Source organism: Uranotaenia lowii, chromosome 1, assembly GCF_029784155.1.
Source record: "Uranotaenia lowii strain MFRU-FL chromosome 1, ASM2978415v1, whole genome shotgun sequence".
In the NCBI taxonomy this organism is placed as follows: domain Eukaryota; kingdom Metazoa; phylum Arthropoda; class Insecta; order Diptera; family Culicidae; genus Uranotaenia; species Uranotaenia lowii.
Genome location: NC_073691.1, coordinates 176582923 through 176604333, shown reverse-complemented (window position 1 = coordinate 176604333; position 21411 = coordinate 176582923). Strand labels below are relative to the sequence as shown.

Sequence of the window (21411 nt, the reverse complement as noted above, 5' to 3'; positions counted from 1 at the left end):
AGTTTGGCTCCTTCAAACCTACTGATTCGAGCCGTTTCAAATAAATAATTGTTAAAAAAAAACTTTTTCGGTTTTTCTACCTTATTCAATTTTTATTTCATTTGCCTACTTCCTAAAATTTAAAATTAAATGAATTGAAGAATTGAAAAAAAAAACTACAAAGTTGAAGCAGTAAAGATAATCTTAACCACTCACTGTTGAAGACCGACTTTTTTTCAACCTTGGCCTCTTTTGTTTGATAAACACTCCGTCGGAGTGAAAATTTTTGAAAATTCTAAAGAACATCAATTAGGATTTTATTTTTGTTTTTAAAGAAATTCAAGCATTTTCGTGCGCTTGGAGGGGTGATCAGCCCCTCCTCCCACCATATGACCGCTCTTGCTCCATACTAATAATGTTTACGAACATGGCGTCAATTGGTTTTCATTATAAATTATGTTTAATCCGACTCAATTTGATGCTATTTTCAATTTACGCAACAATTATTACAATCAAATACAATCAGGTTTCTAGTTCGTGATTCAATACGAAAACGACTTTACACCGTATGCACGGAAAATAACAAGGTGGAAATGGCTCTTTTCTGATGAAATTCCTCTCACAAAATGGATAATTGCATCCAGACCACTCTTATCTTGAATCCACTTGGGCTCGGGATGGCTAGGGATTAATCGGCAACAGCTGACCGAAGCAGGGGGATGAAGCCAAGCCAGTCAAAATCAGCTTCCGAACCGACTGCCGGCAACAGTCCGTTACTGGGAAGCTGAATGAGCGCGTCTCACAGCCAGTCATAGCTTTTTTATATATATTTTCCGTTCAAGTCAAGTCGTCACCATCGTCTAGATCTCGATCGAACTAGAGATAGAAGTCAGGTGCCAAGTGCAATGAGATTTCAACAACATTCCTACCATCAACTACGGTGCTACAAATGGACCAGATCGTTTTCATCCAACCCATCCTAGTTCTGCGCTGCAGTAGTTTTCCCAGTTCGATACTTGGCCTTCGTTCTAGCCGTCGCTTTTTGACTAGTAAATTGGTGAATCGAATCTCCTGAGTGGATCTGTGAAGGGGGTGGGAGAAAAAGAAATTGAAACTCTCTGTGTGGTATTTATTATTAGAAATTAATTGAAGCTGTAATTGGTTTCCTGGTGCAGAGTGGGAATCGCAGTTGAAGTGTCAGAAAAACGAAAAACCGTTTATTGCTTACCGGTTGCCGTTGGAAAAATTTGGCAAAATGACTAAAGCGCCATCGATTGATAGCGAAAAGGAAACCGGAAAATCTAATCCAAATGCCCAAGAAGGTAAGCGTTTGTGTTTTTTTTGTACGTACATAAGTAGGTAGATAATGTTTGCTGTTTATGGTTTAAAGAGTAGGTTTCAACGATGTTTTGGGAAAAAATTTCATGAACGATTTTCAAAACCGACCATAATCGTTTTGTAGAATGGCCTAAAACTGAAATGTGCAAAAATTAAGCTTTACAGGGTGAAAATAATGTTCCCGTATAATTTTAAAATGCTTGAAAACCATTACCCTGCTTACATTTAAATCAATTGTGATATCCTATGGAACCTTGGCAACAACTTAAAAAAAATAATTAAAGATTGGTCTGAACTTGCCTCTCTTAAAACATTTCTTCAGTCAGTTGCGAATGTCTGTGACGATGCTCGTTTGAACTTTTTCGGTTAATGACGTTCCAAACCTATGTCAGTGACATTTTTAGGTCATTTCCGGTACCTCATCTTGAAGCTGAGAGTTTTTCCTACAAGATGGATTTCATGGGATGTTATTTAGGTGTAGACCTGTGAGTTTGACAGGCAGAGTATTCTTGACCCTACAGACACAGATGCGAAAATAACTACTTTTTACAAGTTACAATGGTCCATTTTGGGAAATTCGTCTAGCTCTAAGCCTGCTGGAGCTGTGAATCCATCTTAACCTTATTGTTACCGAGGATCCAGATGGAGTGCTATGTGGTTTTGTCAAATAAAAGGACAACGCGAAAAAAAAATTATGATTTTTCAGCATCTTTGAATTTATGCATATGATATGCAGCTCTGCTTAGATTGCATAAAAAAGGCGAAATACAGGTGCTGTTAACACCTTAATAAATTCAATAGTCGTGAGCAGCTTCAAGGCTGGCCTGCAGCTCAAATCGAAAAACACCATCCAAACATTATTTGAATAATTCAGTTAAAAATTCGATTTTAATTTAGATTATTTTTTTTTTAAATCTGGGCAATTCAGAACATTTTACAGACAAACTTTCAATAAGTCAGGACGATTCGAGCGTTTTTTTTTAAATTAAGACGGTGTCTTGAAAATCAGAACAAATCTTGATAAATCAGGACACCGAGCACCTCTGATTGGTATTGAAGCTACACTCAAAATACCCCTCAAGGGTCCTTCCAGGAACACAAATTCGGAATTTTCCATCAAAACTCCAAAAACATGAAATGAATAAATGACAAAAATGACAAAAATAACAAAAATGACAATAATGACAAAAATGACAAAAATGACAATAATGACAAAAATGACAAAAATGACAAAAATGACAAAAATGACAAAAATGACAAAAATGACAAAAATGACAAAACTGACAAAAATGACAAAAATGACAAAATTGACAAAAATGACAAAAATGACAAAAATGACAAAAATGACAAAAATGACAAAAATGACAAAAATGACAAAAATGACAAAAATGACAAAAATGACAAAAATGACAAAAATGAAAAAAGAAAAAAAAGAAAAAAATGACAAAAATGACAAAAATGACAACAATGACAAAAATGACAAAAATGACAAAAATGACAAAAATGACAAAAATGACAAAAATGACAAAAATGACAAAAATGACAAAAATGACAAAAATTATAAAAATGACAAAAATGACAAAAATGACAAAAATGACAAAAATGACAAAAATGACAAAAATGACAAAAATGACAAAAATGACAAAAATGACAAAGATGACAAAGATGACAAAAATGACAAAAATAACAAAAATGACAAAACTGCCTTTGTTTTATTGAAATGAATTCATACAATTATTAGCCAGTTGTGATTTATTCCTCTTTCCAATTGAACTCTCTTTATTTTTACTGCTTTTGACTTCGGAATGTTTAGAAGCCATTGTTTAACTGTACACAAACTATCCGCAGACGGATTCATGTTGTGAAAATTTAATTTGTAGAAAAATATATTTTCTCCCGTTTGCTGAAAGTTTTGGCCACCCATGCTTTACGCAAGAAAAATATTTCAAAGCTAACATAGATTTTTCTCGATTGAAGTGTTTGCTATGAAATTAGTTATTTATGCAACAAGTTGTAGACAGCGGATTTTTTTACCATGAGTCGTAAATTTATCGAACGAGGCTTGTCGAGTGCTGAAAAAATCGAGTTTTACATCGAGCTACATACACAATTTTATGCAAATTTTTATGACTTCCCCTGAAATTCATTGATTAACAAACAAGAAGCGCATCTCTATAAACAACAACATGTGGGTGACCATGCCAATGGCTGATAACTAATTAATCAAGAAGGTCGTGGAATGCCCTTTTTGACAATAGTTTTCTTATTTTAGAAACTAGAGAACTCTAGAGAAACTCATTAACACATTGTATAAGTTCTGTTGATTTTAATTTGAATTATGTATGGGAGCACCCCGTTTCAAAAGCGAACGGGGCCATGCTGCAAAATAAATTACCAACACACCTAATCGAGCAAAAATTCCACCGACCAGCGACTAACTGAACAATCTCGAAGGCTTTTAAATCAAACTACAACATAATTCAAAAGCAACCGCTATAAAATGAAATGTTGAAAGGAGGACGCGGTCTTTAATAATTATACCCATTGTATTCATACCCAGAAATCCTCTCATATCAATTATAGTTCCATTAGTTGATAAGTTTTTAAGCTTTACAACAAAATTTACATGGAGGCCCCTCCTTTCCTCTTCTCTTCACACTGTGAAGCGTAGGGCTAGGTGGGGTAATTATGAACAAAATTTCTTCATTTGGCACACTTACATCCACCATATGTTAATTTCTTATCACAAACTTTGAAAAGCTATCATCAATGAATGTTTCCGTGCTCGTTATCATTCTGTAGAACAACTTTGTTTTTTGGTCGCAACCTCAGTCCTTGGGACGTCTGTTCATAATTACCCCGTCTGTTCATATTTACCCCACTCTCTAGGGGGTAATTATGAACACGGATTACGAACTTGGTATAAAATTTTTGAAAAGTAACAGTAGTTATACGTTACATTTATCCATAGTAAGCAGTGTATGGTGATTTATTACTTAAAAAAAATTTGTTCATAATTACCCCAAACTCTGTTCATATTTACACCGAGACTTGTCCAATATGAGTTATATGGTAACAGAAAATCTCAATTCAACACCAAATAATGAAAATAATTAGCAGTAACAAGAAAATGGTTTTTTTTGTAATAAAAACTCAATCCAATTCATGTATAAAACTTGCAAAATAAACAAATGTAATCAAAATTAAGATGTAAAACAATAGAAAAATAGCTATTAAGTGTTCTTTTTAATTGATATTTTTCTATCTTTTGTTTCGAGAGTTTAATTTCTTTGATACATCTTTTACGTTTTGGTTGGTTTCTTTTTTCCGTTTCTTTACGTCTTTACAGAACATTTTATTTGATAGGACCTCTCCATACGTGTGCAATTTTTCACGAGTTAGGCTACTCGATAGTTTTTACAATCGTTTAAAATGTCCTGCGCAGCAAACATCAAAGCTTCACCAAAATATCGTGGGATAGGCTTTTCACGTTCGTGCGAGGTATCATGAAATTGAATTCTATTCATATACAGGAAATTCGAAAATATTTTAAAAGGGTTGTTACACAAAAACACTCATTACAATCTTCTTGGATAAGTTAACAGTCATTTTTTACAATTCTTGTCAGTTCTATATGATCGACAGTTTTGAAAAATATTTACACTTATAAATTTTTTTATCACCTGTCTGAAAGTTCACATAAGTAGTTCTATTCTTGCAAAAAAAAAATTGAAGTACTACCGAAGTTTTCCTCAACAAACTGAAAAAGAAAATCTTCAACCAAAAGATGTTCATTGGGCACCAAATTAAAAGAAAAATCGAACAAATTAACATTGAAAAAAGTATCTATCAGGTATCAGAAAAGGGGTAGGCTTAAATTAATATTGTAAAAAGTATCTAAGAAAAAAATTTGACTGTAAGAAAATAGATTTGGATCCGGATTTAACACCTAAACAATTATTATTTGCTGTAATTTTAATGTTCTGAATTGCAGCACGCTGTCCAAACATTCAGGAAAATTGATCTTTGCTTTGTGGACTTATTAACCAATTGAATTTATCAAAGTTTTTCATATGTTTACTGTTTACCACAGAGATTTAAGGTTCATAATAATGTTAAATTTCACACAGTTATGAATAAAAGCTCGATCAGCAAACCTTTCGTAAACAAAGGGGAATTTAATTTTTAGTCAAATTCAACATTTCTTCAAGCCTGGTTTATAACCTTATTGTTTATCAATCACTCAAAAACCTGGTTTTGGAAGCACGTAAAACCTGTACTCGGTATTAGAGAACTATTCCTGGGATACAGGTTTTCGGTTTTGGTATTACCGGTAAAACTTTTGACTGCCTTTTTTTATTAACGAAAATCAAGTTTTTATCACTATTCATTTAAACAAAATAAAGACTTGTTTAAATTTGGTTACAGATTGAACTTTTTTCAAAATTTCTGTTTTATTCACTTTTTTACACTTTTGAAATTTTATTTTCAGTTTAAAAAAAATGGGGTTCAAAAGTTTTTTGCATAGACTGAAAAGAACTGGTAGAGCTTTTTTTCTAAATCCGAATCTCAATTTTGGAAAAAAAATCAATTTCTCAAAAATTCAAAACTCTACACATTGTAGACCTAATTTAATTATGAAATTTATTGAATTTGGTCCAGTGGATTCTGGAATATAAATGTCGAGTGTTGATGTTTCCCGGCTAAGATTTGTTCACGGTCGTTAATGTGTTAAGATGTTATAGAAAAGAGGGGGGGGGAGTAGTTTTTTAAGATATTACTAACAAGGGGAGGAGGGGGAAAGGGGTCTGGAAATGCTTGGGTAATTAGTGAATGGCCCCCTTAGTTGATGAATAAATCATTTGACCATTAAAAAGCATAAGAAATGTCAGGAAATGCATAAGAAGATGTGTTCATAAGTACCCCATAGGACGGAAACTATGGGGTAAATATGAACACTCAACTGTGAATCAGTGCGAATAAAAATTTTCAAAATTTCTTCAAAATCCAGACAAAGCATCATAAACTGCATGTAAAACAGTTGATAACAATATTCTAGCAGGATTTCCTATGATCTGATATTCAAAACATTGAACACTGTCCGAAACGATTTCCGTTTCACGAGGTAATGGTTTTTTAAAACATCTGAAATGATATCATTATGATTTGAAAACAGATCGGAAACACCTTACAGCTATCAATCGGATGTTAAACTACCACTTTTGGAACTTTTTGTGTTAATTCATCCCCCACAGCAGCGCGTATGGCACTTGTTCGGAATTACCCCGTGTTCATAATTACCCCACTTGACCCTAAGGGTCTATATCAATTAAGTTTTTGTGGTTAACTATGCTTGCGTATCAATTTTTTATGAAAATCGACTGAAATTTGTTCGAATTGTGTCCTATTCAAAGTTTATTTTGTATGGGAGCCTCCCTTCCATAGAAAGTGAGGGTCTTGAAATTATTATACAAACTCCATTGTTATATACCTAAAAGGTAAGTATTCAAAAATTTTTGTTACACGTATTTTTTTTTTTTTTTTGAAAAACCGAGCAAAACCCGGGCATTTGATTTCAAATTTTCCAATCATAAAACCGGCAATTTTCGAGCAAAACTTGACCAAAACCCTTGTCTGTAATTTTTGCTAAAGCAAAGCTCGGATCAAACTGGGCAAACTGGAGTGCTTCATATAAGATTGTTCGAGTCTAGTTAGTGAGTCTAGCGCACGGCACGTTGAGTCCAAATAAAAATTATCTACTCTTTCTTCTGGGTTTAAATTCCATAGTGATAAATATTTTATCTTCCGAATGTAAACTGATCCGTCGCTGAAAAGCTCCTTAAAAATTCCACTTCTCAAAAACACCAGGAAACGAGTAAATCCTTAAAGCTCACAGCAGAAACAGCCACAGAAGCTTACCCGGAGCCATTCGCGGAAAAACTCTTCAATGCAGCTTCCCTTCGAGCTTCGAAATCCTTCAATTAATTACTTCTGATCCACATCACTCAGCACAAATGCGCGCTAATCAGCTGCGAGGTATTGTCTAGTCTGGGAACGTGATCCATTTTTGGGGATTGGGTTGTGTGAAGAGAAAATTTAATTTTAGCCATGTCAACCTAGAGATAAGTCGTTTACCCATTCTTGTTGTTGTTGTTTTTGTTGCTTCACTGTCACTGTCTTGTCGTTCATTGAGAAAATCACGTTAACGGTAGGTAATCCCCCTTTCCACGATTCTTGGCCACTGCCAGTCGAGGGCCATGGGACTTAATGGACTCTTTCGTCACCCAAATGAAAAGCAACTATGGGGCATGAGCTGCTCCAGGCAAATAGAATAGGCTCTCAGTAAATAGATCCGTATTCTGTGTTGCTTATCTCGAGTCAGCAAGCGTCAGATCAGTGGTGTTGACTTTTTTTTTTATTTATTTTATATCTTCACAGTGAGCTGAAATTTACGCCACTCGCAAACCAAAGTTATTTATCTTACAAAGGGGCACCAGTTCCGATTGCCAAAGTGGAAAATTTCGAAATGCGGAATGATGTAGTGGAAAGTTGAGATAAAGAGTTGAACGGTGGAGATGCCCTTCCCTTTAAGATTGTAAATATTTTTCATTTTGAGCTGAGTAGGTTGTTACAACATGTATACTGAAAAACTGTTGATGAAACCTTGCAGTGTGCTTTTACTTAGAAATTTGAAAAAGTTTTAAAGTTACTACTAATAAATCAATTCCTTTAAATTTCAGATTAATTTTCAGAGGAATATCTTGCCATCAAGCAGAAACACTTCACATTCTTGGCATCTTGAAGCTAGTTTCAAAATTAATTTCAAGGTATTTTTTGGGGAAGAACAATATTATGTTGAACAATAAGTTGTCACTTTCTATTCTGAACTCAAAGCTGCATTCTATGTCCAAGCTAGGTGAGGAAGACAAAAATTCGCTGCATTGTTTTCTGTATTGTTTTTTTTTACCTTCCTACAAAACACACAGCTTTTGAGACTAGTTGTAGGGGAGATAGAGGGAATAATGGCCACCTTAAGAAGGACGCTAATTTAATCATAGAAAATCGCTATAATTCGTGAGTTACTTCATTGTTTCGTGTTCAGACACTAAAAAAGACTATTTTCTTACGAGCTTAAACTTGAAAAAGAAGATAAAAACGTTCAAAAATGTATTTTAATATTTTTTTTCGAAAGCTGAAAATCAGTCACTTTAGGGGCATAATAAGAACCCCCACTGGGGCAGTATAAGCACCATTAATAGGGGCACGATGAGCTTGTTCTGCCGAAGAATCTGCCAGCCAATTAAACTCGATGAAGTCAACTGAATAATACAGCTACAGCTTGACTCGTTTCATGTGACGATTTAGCCTATTGGTTAGGTGGCGGAAAGATAATCAGAAGACTAGAGATCGGTTCCTTTTCGGGGTGATGTTTTTTAATTTACCACTTACCATCGACTATTTTGATTGTTGCATTTTACGGATAGTAGCAACATCCGCCAAATAAAGCACCAGAAACATAAAGAATGAAACGTTTGATTACCTCTCCGACACCTAACCAATAGGCTAAATCGTTAGATGTAAACTTGTCAAGCAGTGGCTCTATAATTTAGTTGACTTCATCGAGCTGAATTTGCTGTTACGTTTTCTAAGGCACAAAATGCTCATCGTGCCCGGATCAATGGCGCTCTAAACGCCCCGGGTCAACAAGATAAAGTAAAAACGTGTTTTAAAATTGATTATAGTGAAAAATCAAAAATTTAATGATGGTTAAAATTAGGGAACAACGTGTACATAATGTTGCAGTGCGTATTTAATAGATCATGGTGATTTATGATCATATGAGCTTATTTTCCGGTGCTCGAAAATTATAATACATTCGTCACTTGAGAACCTAGTTGTTTTTTAATATTTCTGTTAGGATGGTAAAGAGATTTCTTAATTGCTGAAAAATTAATACTATAAGAACTACAAAACAGTTCCTCACGAAAATTGATTTGAGAAAATTCGTACTTTATTCGGAAAATGGAGTGCTTAATATGCCCCGGGTGCTCGTTATGCCCCTATCTTCCTTATTCATCTATAATAAACCCTTAGAGTAATTTACAAATTACTTGTTTGTTTTTTAAAAAGAAGTTTTTTAAAACCATTGAACTCGATTTGATGTGCTTCGACGAAAAATTGAAGGTTCAAGAGATTTCCTCTTTTTTATTTTGAATAAATATTGGATTATTTTGCTCAGATTTGTTCGGATATGGGTAGATTTTTGTATTAGAAAATTTAAAATTGAATGCACGGCTTTCGCCGGTTTAAAAAAATGGCTAGGGCCGAAAACATGCTGGAAAATTTCAGGAATGCAAAGTATAGAATTCCATCGTTTTTGGCTCCGCTTACACTCGATCCGCTCAGACAAGCACGCACATAGAATCGCTCGATCAGATAGTTATTTTTACTTTTTTGAGAAAAAACGAACTTCAACATGAATTAAAACCTCATAAAATCTGCCAGCCTATCTTTTCATGTTTACTTCATGCTTATTCTTTGCGTTCATTCTTGTTTATTATGAAAATAAAAAAAATCTTGTGGTAACTACGGTAACTGTGGTAACGCACTATGAGAGATTAACATGCAAGCAAGCGGACAAAAATATCGACAGAGCATGCAAAAAATTGAGAGTTGAGTCACCGAACTTAGAATAAAACGGTTTATTTCGGCGACACTCCAAAGAACGCAAATATTCTCATTCGGTTTGTCCTGCTGAGATACCTAAAGGCAACGACCCAGTAAACATGAATCGGCAGAGAGGTAACTCAAATCGACAGAGGGATCGTAACGATCTCTCTTGCGATTTTGCATCATCTAATCGGCAGAGAGGAACACACCATACGCGTGCCTTGAGTGAGTGCCACGAAATAATCTGAGACACGCTCTCCAGAGAAACACACGAACAAACCCGAGTTTCTCTGGAGGGCGTGTCTTAGATTATTTCGTGGCACTCACCCAAGGCACGCGTGTGGTGTGTTCCTCTCTGCCGATGAGATGATACAAAATAGCCAGAGAGATCGTTACGATCCCTCTGTCGATTTGAGTTACCTCTCTGCCGATTCATGTTTACTGGTTAAGATCATAAGTTACCATTTCAAGATCTCAATTTGAAAGTGGATTATATGTTTATAATAAAGGGGAAAGCTTGTATGTTTTTGTGTGGAACTCAGGCCCCTATCTTTTCGTCATTCCGCGAGAGCAAGCGATCCTGTTCGGACGTGTTTAGCGCTTGGCTTGGTGAAGTTTTCGCGAATTTTGTTGTTGATTTTGGTTAAAGTGGTGATTGCGTAAGTGTAGTGCGAAGTGTGGACGATGTGATTTTGGAAACGAAGACAGAAAACAACATCGGGCTGTGAAAAACAGTTTCGTAGCTGTGAAAAATGTTTTCCGACGGGTCTAGGCAGATGGCATTTTTGCTGTCGAGAAAAAAAAGCAAGAGCGGAGAGTTAAAATGGCTCTTTGAGTTAAAAGAGAGTAGCTCTATTAAATTTTAAGAGCGAGGGGGGCTCTACTGTAACCAGACAGTGTTCTGCATATGAGCGGAAGCCGAAATAAATTGCATGAAAGAGAGAAAAATTCGAATCAGTGTCGGGTCAGTCTTGGTGTTGAATTTGGAAGAAATTTGAGCAGTGTGTTAGATGTGAAATTCGTGCAGTGAAACATTTATTTTCTGCTGGAAGCTGGAACCAAGCAAGCGAGGGACAACACTGTCGAACGTTGGACACGGAGAAATCCCGGTGAGATCTATCCAATTCTCTCTTTCTCTCTATTTTATTCCTACATGACTAGAAAACAGCTAAAAATGTACAACAGGACAGTGCCTCAAAATAATGTTCATTTGTCCTTTTTTTCTAATTAAAGATCTAGAAATGAATTAGTTTCCATTTTAGTAAATCATCTCAGTAATTTTTCATATCATTTTATTTATTTTATATCTGTTGCCGTAAATTTGTAATAATTTATACTCAAAATTATGAATGCTGAAAAAAGTCATAGTATCTATAAAAAATGTATCCTTTTAAAATATCATTATAGTTATTACTACCTATATAAATTTTTTAAGTGGTAATATCAAATATCATACTATATGCTCATATTATTTTTTTTTACAATTTGTTCCAACATAATATATTTCCTTAATTAGCAGATTCAATCATATACTTTTAGAAGGAATGCATCTGGGGATAATCCAATGAAATAATTGCAAGCGGCACGGGTAGCCGGCCATTGTAGGTTTCTGAGGGTTGGATGCCTTCCTTCGACGAACCATCGGACCGTGGAAGCCCTAGAAGAAATTCGAAGGCCAAGCCACACAGCCATAGGCAGGACCTTGCTACCGATGGGGGAACCATACATACATACATACATACAACTCAGGCCCCTATCTTTTCGTTTCTTAAACACTCCTAGCCACCACTTATTTAAAAAAAAAACACGTTTGAATTGTTACGACAATATAAGTAGCCCATCAGGGTGCCTAGTTTCAAAGTCAAAGACGGGTGAACTAAAAAGCTGATCAGCTCGTTTTAAAATTACCTTTTTTTTAAATACCGTGCGGGACGTGATGATCAGATAAACGACACATTATTAAATCTATTAATATAAAACTTCATTGACTTAAAAACGAAACTGTAATTAAAACTGCCTATTTGTCACACGCCGGTAATAGGATTGACGTTTCAGTTAACATCCAATTATGCTTCCGCCAAAGAACAGTCTAGCTTAGGGTTGCCATCCGTCCCGCAAAAGCGGGACATTTCCCGCTTTTTTGTTGAATGTCCCGCCGTCCTGCTTTTTACTCAAAATGTCCCGCTTTTTTTCTTGGAAAACTTTTACAAAGTTCACTGACTTACACTAGTAAAAATCAACCTTCAGCCTCAATTTGAATTCATTGGTTCAACACAGAAAACTTACAAATAGGTTTTTTTCCTCAAAATAAGCAGCTTTTTTAATAGTTTATACTAGACAATACTTAATAACTCTAATTTTCCTAGCATTATAGTAAGATTCTGATTCGGTTTAGCGTTCTTAGAGCATGTTGAACCAATGCAATGTAAATAACTTTGGTATCAAGGAAATATTTTTTAAGTGAGCAAAATCGATCCGCGAAACAAAACCTTAGTGTACTTTTTATGAATAACTTTGGCTGATGGTAAACTAAGGTTGCCAGATTGCCTGGTTTTATCCGGGTTTGCCCGGTTTTATCCGGGTTTGCCCGGATATTTCTTACAAAATTTGAGAACAGTCCGGTCCGGCCCGGATGCCCGGATTTCATTGAAAAATGCCCGGGTTTTGCCCGGATTAATTCACTTTATTTGGCAATTGCAACTAAAAAAACAAATTGTGTCGTAAAAGTGTTTTTTTATGCCTCAAAACGAAATTTTTAGAGCAAGTTTCTAAAAAATAATCGTGGAAGAATAAGTTTGGCCTAGTCTAGCTGTCCTGATGGGCCAGCTGAGTGCAGAGTTGCCAGTGCTGTTATAGTTTTCCTTAACACTTTTTTTTTATAAAGGGTAAGTTAAAAAACTGATAATGGTGAAATTCTCAAAAAGCTCCAAATCTTCAGATTGTAGCTGAACTCCTCAGAACTTGTTGAAATATCCACGTAAAACTTGAAAAAACCAGCCGGACTTTGATTCTTTCTTTTTTTCTGATTTCCTCATTTTCTCATGCTTTATTTTCTTATAAATGACTCTGACGCCACTCATCACTTTGTTTTTTATAGAGATTAACATTAACAACAATATATTATATGCAGAAGTTTTTTGTTATGAGAGATCAACATTAGCTTTTTTTTGTTCTTTTTTAAACATTTATATTTGTGTAGTTTTCCTTCATTTTTCAATATCTTAAGAATGGGAGCGTTCTGAAATTTAAGCTTTTCTTAAACGAAGTGTCTACTTTAATGAAATATTTGTATGATTCTTTTCGATTTTTGTCCGCGTGATCTTTTATAGTACAACACAGTGCCATGTTCTGTCGATATTTCTGTGTTTTCTATGCTACTTAGAGCAAGTTCACTGGTGTTGGGAAAAAGTGGTAGAAATTTTGACACTTTTAGCACATTTCGAAAATTTCACTATTTGCTTAAATATTTGCTTCCTGCATTCCATCATTCATTCAATCAAGGATTCAGATATTCCCGAAATATTCCTGTTTTAGGAACACTATGCAATTAAAAATTGCAAAATTACACAATTAAAAAAAAATGAATAGAAATAGTCAGTTCTTTTCGGTTTTAAATTAACTTGAAAATACCTCAAAGTTCCCATATTTTTCCTAAGATTAAAAATAAAAAAAAAATTGTAAATTGGATTTCCGTTTTTTCTGGAAAAGTGAATCGTCAAACTTTGAAAACTACAGATATTAGAAAAAAATCAGTGAGTGAGATATTTTTCATCTCTAACATAAGTATTGAGAGTCCACGCGTTTCCGAGAAAACTTGATTTTAGCCGTACCGTAAAACGGGGTAACATTGATCACCGGGGTAGTACATAATCATCAATAACTCAGTCAAATGTTAAAATATCTCCAAGTTTTTAATACGTTGGTTTGTTTTTGAAAATTTCAAATGTAAGTAAAAACGCAATTTCGAAAATCTTGAAATATCTATTTTCCCGAAGGCTCGCAAACAAACACCCTTCCTGATGGATTCAATGCGTTTAGAAACAGCAGTTTGATTTATGTGACAGTTCTACTTTCTTTCTAAGAAATGTTATAGTTTTGATGTTGTTTTTGTTGTATTTTGAGGTAAAATTTTGATATTTAAAACTAGAACAAAAGGCTAGAAATCCTACCAAAGAAAGAAAAAATCAATGGAGAATAGTGTGACGGCCTAGAAAATTGAACGAAGGCAAATTTTTTTTGTAGTTAACATTTTATAAGTAATGTTATAAAATTTAGCCCCTGCATTTATGCAGCATCATTGTCCATCTTTCGATTTTAATTGTTGTTCGGCCTGAACACACGAACTGCCTTAGTTTATAATATTATGAAGGTGCTTTGTAATCGTTATTATCAAGAAAACTCGTTAAAACCGTCAAAATAGACTGATCAAGGTAACCCCAAGCATCACATTCTAAACAATTTTTAAATGAAGTTTAAAGAAGTCTTATAAATTTCTGTAACCATGTTTCACATGCATAGGAGTCCAGTACTGGTTTTAAAGATATGAAACATGCCACATTCCCCTTAAAAGTAAAAATAATCGAGAAATATTGAAATAAAAGTGATCAATCTTACCCCGTTTTACAAGAAGTGTTATTTTAAAATATCCTGTTTGGAAACGTTGGAGGTGGAATAAAATGTTGGTGCACAAAAAACATGAATGTTTACTAGAGATAATCATTCTAGAGAACTTTTAAATGTAGTATGATTTTTACGTTCTCTACTTGTAATTTTGAAACATCATAAAACTGAAATTCCATTTCAAACTGTTGACAGTTTTTCCATTTTCTTCCGACGGTGGTCCCGACTTTCGTTCGAACGATAGCTTGAGACAAACAACAAACGTCAAATTGCTTTACTTAAATATTTTATTCTCGCGAACTTATTTCTCCGGGGGGAAACTGAGAAAACTGTGAAAAACTGATAGAAAATAGAGAAGAAAACGACGAAGACGCAAGATGCAGTGGAGGTTGTCAGCTGATGCCCGTTTGCTTGTTGAGGGTTGATTTCAAATGAATTTTTAGATTTGTTGTATTCCATCGTTCTGCTGGAAAATGTGTTTGTTTGGAAAACTGGGACAGGATCCAGGCTACTAAAGACGTTCGTTTAAGGACGTACATACATTCTTAAAGAGTGCTTTGAAAGTCGCTTGCAATCAGCAGTTTGAGTTCATATTTCCAAATTTTCAAAAATAAATAAAACGATAAAATTTATTTCGGATTGACATGGCAACGTACCAGGATTTCACAATAAGATAATCTAAAGGAAAATTTTCATTTCAACTTTCCGAAACCTTCGAGCTCCAACATAGTCGTCTAACTGACTGATTCTTGTTATTCTTGTACCCCCGTTTCAGGACCGGCAGACTTCGAGACGGCCATCGCGGCCACCGGATATGGTCGATTCAACTATTTGCTGCTGCTGATCGCGCTGCCCTGCTGCACCACGACAGTCTTCGAAACGACCACCATGAGCTATGTGCTGCCGAGTGCCGAGTGCGATCTGGAACTGTCCCTGGTCGATAAGGGCACCCTCAATGCCGTCACCTATGTGGGTAAGTTTGTGGCCAATGAACGCAAAGACGTTCTCAGAGTGACCGCTTTGTGACGCTTCAAGCAAATTTCATATTATCTACTGAAACTTGATCTCTGAATTCGTTTTCGCCAAATAACACATTGAGCTAAATTTTTTTGATATGTTTTCGAGTTATGCCAAATATTTGTACCCATTTTTTTGTACCCAGAAGTCATCTCACAGCAAAATTGGTTCCGTTGATTGAGTTCTTAAGCTATGCTAAGCTAAAATATGTATGGGAACCCCCTTTGTCTCAAATAATCATATGACCATTTCTCGCACTTCATGGAATGGACAAAACTATAAGAGAGCCCCCTCGCTTTTCCTATCTCCTCACAGGAGGCAGTGGCACCAAATATCTATAGAAACCTGTTTCGTACTCAAAAACTCAGCCTTGCGGAATATGGTTCCATTTGTTCAATAATTCTCGAGTTATGCAATCTTAAGTTGTATGGGAGCCCCACATTTCCCTTCCTAGCTTCCCAATGGAAGAAGAGAGCGGTCTCAAATGATTATAAATGTTACTCGTATTCAAATGCCACCCCATGCTAAATTTGTTTCCATTTCCTTGAATAGTTTTCGAATTACGTATATTTTTTGAAGAAGTCACCTCCCTCTTTCTATCTCTCCATTGAAAATAGGGATGGGTATCAAAGGTTCATAGAGACATTTATCGTATCCTATCACTCCTCCCTGTCAAATTGGGTTCAATTTGCTTGATTAAGTCTGGAACTATGTGAAAAATTGAAAAGGAGCCCCCTTCCTCCTACCCATCTCCATGACCATCTGGATGGTGGGAGGGGTCTTTAATGATCATAGGTGAATGATTCTGGTACTGAAAAAACCCTGTGCCAAATTTGATAGTTTCCAAGCCTATAAGGAACATGCTGAAAGACAGACAGACAGACAATGTCATGATTTTACGAATAAAAAATCAGAGATTCACTCAGGGACGTCTGTCACTCTCAAGAATAGATCAATGATTGACTTTGATTCGTTTGTTTGTCTAGCTAGTGTTTCGAAAATAACACACGTTGTCATAGAAATATATTTCATTTTATATATCTTCAGTGATGCCGAATATAACTATTACTTTTATCACAATAGATTACAATTAACAGCATATTCTTCATCTCATCTCTACATTCCTTCTCACCTATATTCTTAATTCGATCATTTTACACCACCTAAATCGAGGAAGAATAACCTTAATGGGTTAAATTCCTGTAAACAAGAATAAAAAAAATTAACCGACTTTTGTTTTTCTGTTCAACAAAAAACATATTTTCAACGATCCTACATCTCAATCCTACATTCAATTCTTGGCAAAGGCTTTCCAAAACTGTGTGTTTTTTCCTGTCGCTCTGTTTTATTTTTATTTTTTTTGCCAGGGCCGGAACAATTTGGAAGTTTCTTTCTCAGCCAATCAGGCTTTTTCTTCCGAAATCCAAATCAAACAAACAATCCGCAAAAGCAGTAGCCTAACGGGTGTTAAATAAAAATGAGAATGTTTTCAATACCTTTCAGTAACTCAAATAAAGAGCGTAAAATTTTCTTTCTCCAAGATAATTGCTCTTTGGGCTCCCTAGAAACAGTAGGGGTGTTTGGTTTTGCTAGTTTGAATTTAGTCTAAGCAAAGATGGCGTCGAAACAGCACGTGCTCCGCGAACTCCGAGAATTTCCAGCAAGGAAAAAAGTTAACGGTGGCACATTTTAAGGAAGAAAATGTACCTGTCAGTACGGTATATCGTATCCTGGGTTCCCTGAACGTAGAGCGGAAGGTCGGAAGTGGTAGTCCGGTGACGATAATGACGAAGTAGAGACATCGTTAAAGAAGCTGTTTGACAACAAGGACGCAACCAGCCTGCGTGACGCCGGTCGGAAATATGGCTGCTCCCACGTATTGATCCATCGTACCCTCAAGATGGAAGGAATCGTCTGTAGGAAGAAGACGAGGTCGCCGAAGTACACGGAGGAGCAGATTGAGACGGTTAAATCACAGTGTCGGTGGATGACCAAAAAATACCGCTGGACGTCATTCGTTCTGGCTGGCTGGCGTACCTTGAGGAGAAAAAGATACCGTTCGTGCCGAAAGATCGTAACCCAACAAACTTGCCCCAGTGCCGCCCAATAGAGGATTTCTTTGGCTCACCCTAGTGTATAAAAACAATTGGAGGGCACAGGACTCGAAGCAACTGACTACAAGAATCCGGAATTGTATCCGGAAAATGGACGTAAGTGCCGTACAACGTTCTTGTGAGAGCAGCGCGACAGAGTTGCGTCGAACATCAGACCACGGCCCTTACTCAAACATTCACTGACATTTTTTTTAAAGAAAATACATTATGTCATTAATAAAAAATACTGAAATCGATAAAAAAAAAAATAACAATTTTTTTTATATGTCATTGAAAAAATTCTCATTTTTTATTTAACACCCGTTAAAAAAAATCTGCGCTTCCTAAGGCAATCCGTCTTTTTCCACCAGAAGCCCAAAAATCTAAGCTTCCTAAGCCAATCTGCCTTATTCTACCGGAAGGCCAAATCAAAACAATAAATCAGCAGTAGCCACCTCTAAAAATCTACCAGAAGGCCGAATCATAACAAGCAATCAGCAGCAGCAGCAGCCTCGAAAATCTGCGCTTGCTTAGTCATGCCTTCTTTTTTACCGGAAACTCAATCAGAATGAACAATCAGCAGCAGCAATCTTAAAACCTGCGCTCCCTGAGCCAATCCACCTTTTTCCACCAAAGGCCAAATCAAAACAAACAATCAGCAGAAGCTGCTTCAAAAATCTGCACATTCTAAGCCCATCCGTCTTCAGATAGCGGAAGGCCAAATCACAACAAGCAATCAGCAGCAGCAGCCTTAAAAACCTGCGCTTCCTTAGCCAATTCCGTCTTTATTAACCGGAAGGCCAAATCAAAACAAACAATCAGCAGCAGAAGCAGCCTTAGAAATTCGTGCTTCTTATGCCAATCCTACTTTTCCACCGGCCTAATTCATAACAAAAAATTAGCAGCAGCTGCCTTAAAATATGCACTTCCCAAGCCAATCCGTTGTTTCCTACCGGAAGGCCAAATCAAAACAAACAATCAGCAGCAGCAGCCTTAAAAAATATGCGCATCCTTAGCCAATTCCGTTTTTAACCACCGGAAGACCAAGACACAACAAGCAATCAGTGAAACTTTACTTTTTCCCCAGGAACGGGTTCAGCCCAGAAGGGGCTGCCCAGCAACACCCAGTCCCTGGTCTAAAGCCACGGGGACTAACGGGTTTGGGCGCTCAAGGCCTCGTTTGTTCCTGGGTCTCAGGGCGTTTGTTAGGCTGGGGGAGTTTTCGGATGGGAGGATTCCTAACACAAAAGTTACCTTTATAAAAGCTGGTGTATTTCGGCGAATTCACGATCTCGGGTAGAAAGCACACGGGGGTCGGGCTGGTAGCGGGGAAATCGCCCACTCGGTCGAACGTAGGAATCGCCACGGGACGGGCGACGCCTGGATGGAACGGGAGGAGCGGCGCGGTACCACGCACCACACTAACGGTTGATCGGTTCGGTCTCTCTCCTATGGCTGGCAGACCGACCACGCGCTTTGGACTAGGCGCGTACCTCGGTCTTCGGCTGGATCGATCGTCGGGATGAGATGGAGGCGATAATGCGATACCACGCACTACCGGCTAGATGATGCGGTTCTGTCTCTCTTCTTCGGCTCGGATGTGCAAACCAACCACGCGCTAATGGCTATGCGCGTACAGTCTTCGATGAGGTTCGGTTTAGCTGATCGATCACGCGCACACAAGGCTGATCGCAAATAATGGCAAGTCCAACCAACTGAACTGCTGCTTGGTTTTGGGGGTATTGCGCGAATAGGCTGGCACACCTCGGACTATGGTTTCGTTTCACCACACACTATTCGGTACCTCGCGCACGGCTTATCGTTGATCTTGTTTTCGGACCGTGGAAACTCGAACTATCAGAGCGATCGCAAGGCACGTCTGAACTCAATCGCTGCCGGGAACCAAGAGGCTTGGTGATGCGTCTTGACTCACCAAGAAACCTCCGTGTTTTTATGCTGCGCTGCTTATTAGCGTTCTTCCAGAACGCGTGGTTGTGGTCGTTGCGTTCAAGCGTAAGCAACGCCTCAGTTCAACGCATGTGCTTTTCGGTTTCGCCTACTTTTCGTTGACCACCACTGGTTCGAATTCGAATCCGCCGTTGTCTTTCTAATCTAAGCTATTTATAATGTTTTAACCTAACTCCAACCCATCAGTTACTTTATTCAAAAAAAAAATCAAATCAATGTTACTCGTTCGGTAACAGTCCCCCTCTGGTCAAATAAAAAAAAACTATTGGGATTATATAATTCAAATGGTTTTTTTTTCTCTAAAAATTTAAAAGGAATTTTAACGTTAAATTATTTATTATTTAAGCAAAACAAAAACATCATTGGCTCATTTCGGTGAATTCGATAATCGTCAACATTATCATCATTTTTTTTTTATTTACAGTTAATCGAACATGCCTCCATCATTCTTCGAAGGAACTTTTAAACAATTTTTTTTTTTAATTTTTTTTTTTTTAATCGAAGTCCAAAATCCTCAACCAAACAACACCCTTCAATTGACACGAGAAGAGAACGAGATCAACTATTCATGGACCTGTAAAAATAATTAATCAACAACTTCCATAAACATTTGATCATTTTTGTGCACGTGCACGGAATTCTGAAAACCGCGGAAAAGGTTGTCGAAGAAACGGATAAGGATCATTAATCGATTGAGCCTATACCGAAACAAACCGAATAATTATCATCAATTGAACAGATGAATGAATCGAGGTTTTTTTTCCGTTTAGTGGTGAATTGAGAGCCTTGTTCGAGCTTACAACACCTGCTGTAGCTAGTTGTCAATGTCGTGATTGAGCTTACGGACAGAAATATTCATCGTTTCGCGAGTGTTGATGCCATCTGAGTGATCGAAAGAATCGAATGAAGTCGAGAGCTGTTAATTCTATCCGATGTGGACCATTGGCCAAATTTATCGCGAACCGATTACTCATTTATCGCCTTCTACTCAATTTGATATATCAATCAGAGATAGTTCTGATGATTACTTTGATTGGTTTCTTCTTAACCGGTCTAAGAAGATCTTCTACCATATCATCAATTTTTTTGATACGCGCGCGTTAAATTATTTTCGTGGACGTCTCCACATCAATTTTGATGAATGTATTAGATACGTATCTGAGTTTATTCACGACGATTACGAAATTATTTCGAGTTAATAGATTGAATGTTCCGAGTTATCCGATTTTTTCAAAAGATGCAACCGCACCACGAACCGCCAGAGTGATCAGTTCCCACGATCGAAGAGTAGTCACATCCAAAAATTTGACTTTATTTTCAGATAACCTGTCTGTCTTCTAGGCAGCTTTCAGTAAGCATGCCGGCCAAACTCCGATGTTTTGACCGTCTGCGTTTGCTAACTCATACGAAGATGAGCCATACCTTTTAAGCACCGTACAAGGTAAATATTGAGGACCTAATTTTGAGTTATAAAACTCAGCGGAGTTAGACAACTTTGTGTTCTTTTTATAAACCGTATCACCGACGGAAAACGGTTTCGCGTGTTTACGTGAACGTAAATTGTAATTCCGAGTAGAGGTTTCATGAGCTTTAATAAGATTGTTGCGAACACTTTCATACAGTTTGGGATGTTCATTACGAATTCTTTCCAGTCTATTCTCTACCGATTGTTCATTTGGGTTTACGAACAACTTATGATCGCATCCCTTTAACACAACTTCCTCAC

The 21411-nt window shown here is 36.8% G+C and overlaps 1 protein-coding gene across 1 annotated transcript in view; it reads left to right on the top strand.

Annotated features, from left to right (window-relative positions):
• The first annotated feature begins 730 nt into the window (after nt 1-730).
• Nucleotides 731-21411, top strand: part of LOC129737543 (synaptic vesicle glycoprotein 2C-like) — a 70862-nt gene continuing 50181 nt past the window's right edge. Inside the window, exons 1-2 of the mRNA XM_055728708.1 lie at nt 731-1301; nt 15383-15580. Coding sequence (XP_055584683.1) covers nt 1235-1301; nt 15383-15580 — 265 coding nt within the window. The 5' untranslated portion in view covers nt 731-1234. The remainder of the gene's footprint in view (nt 1302-15382; nt 15581-21411) is intronic.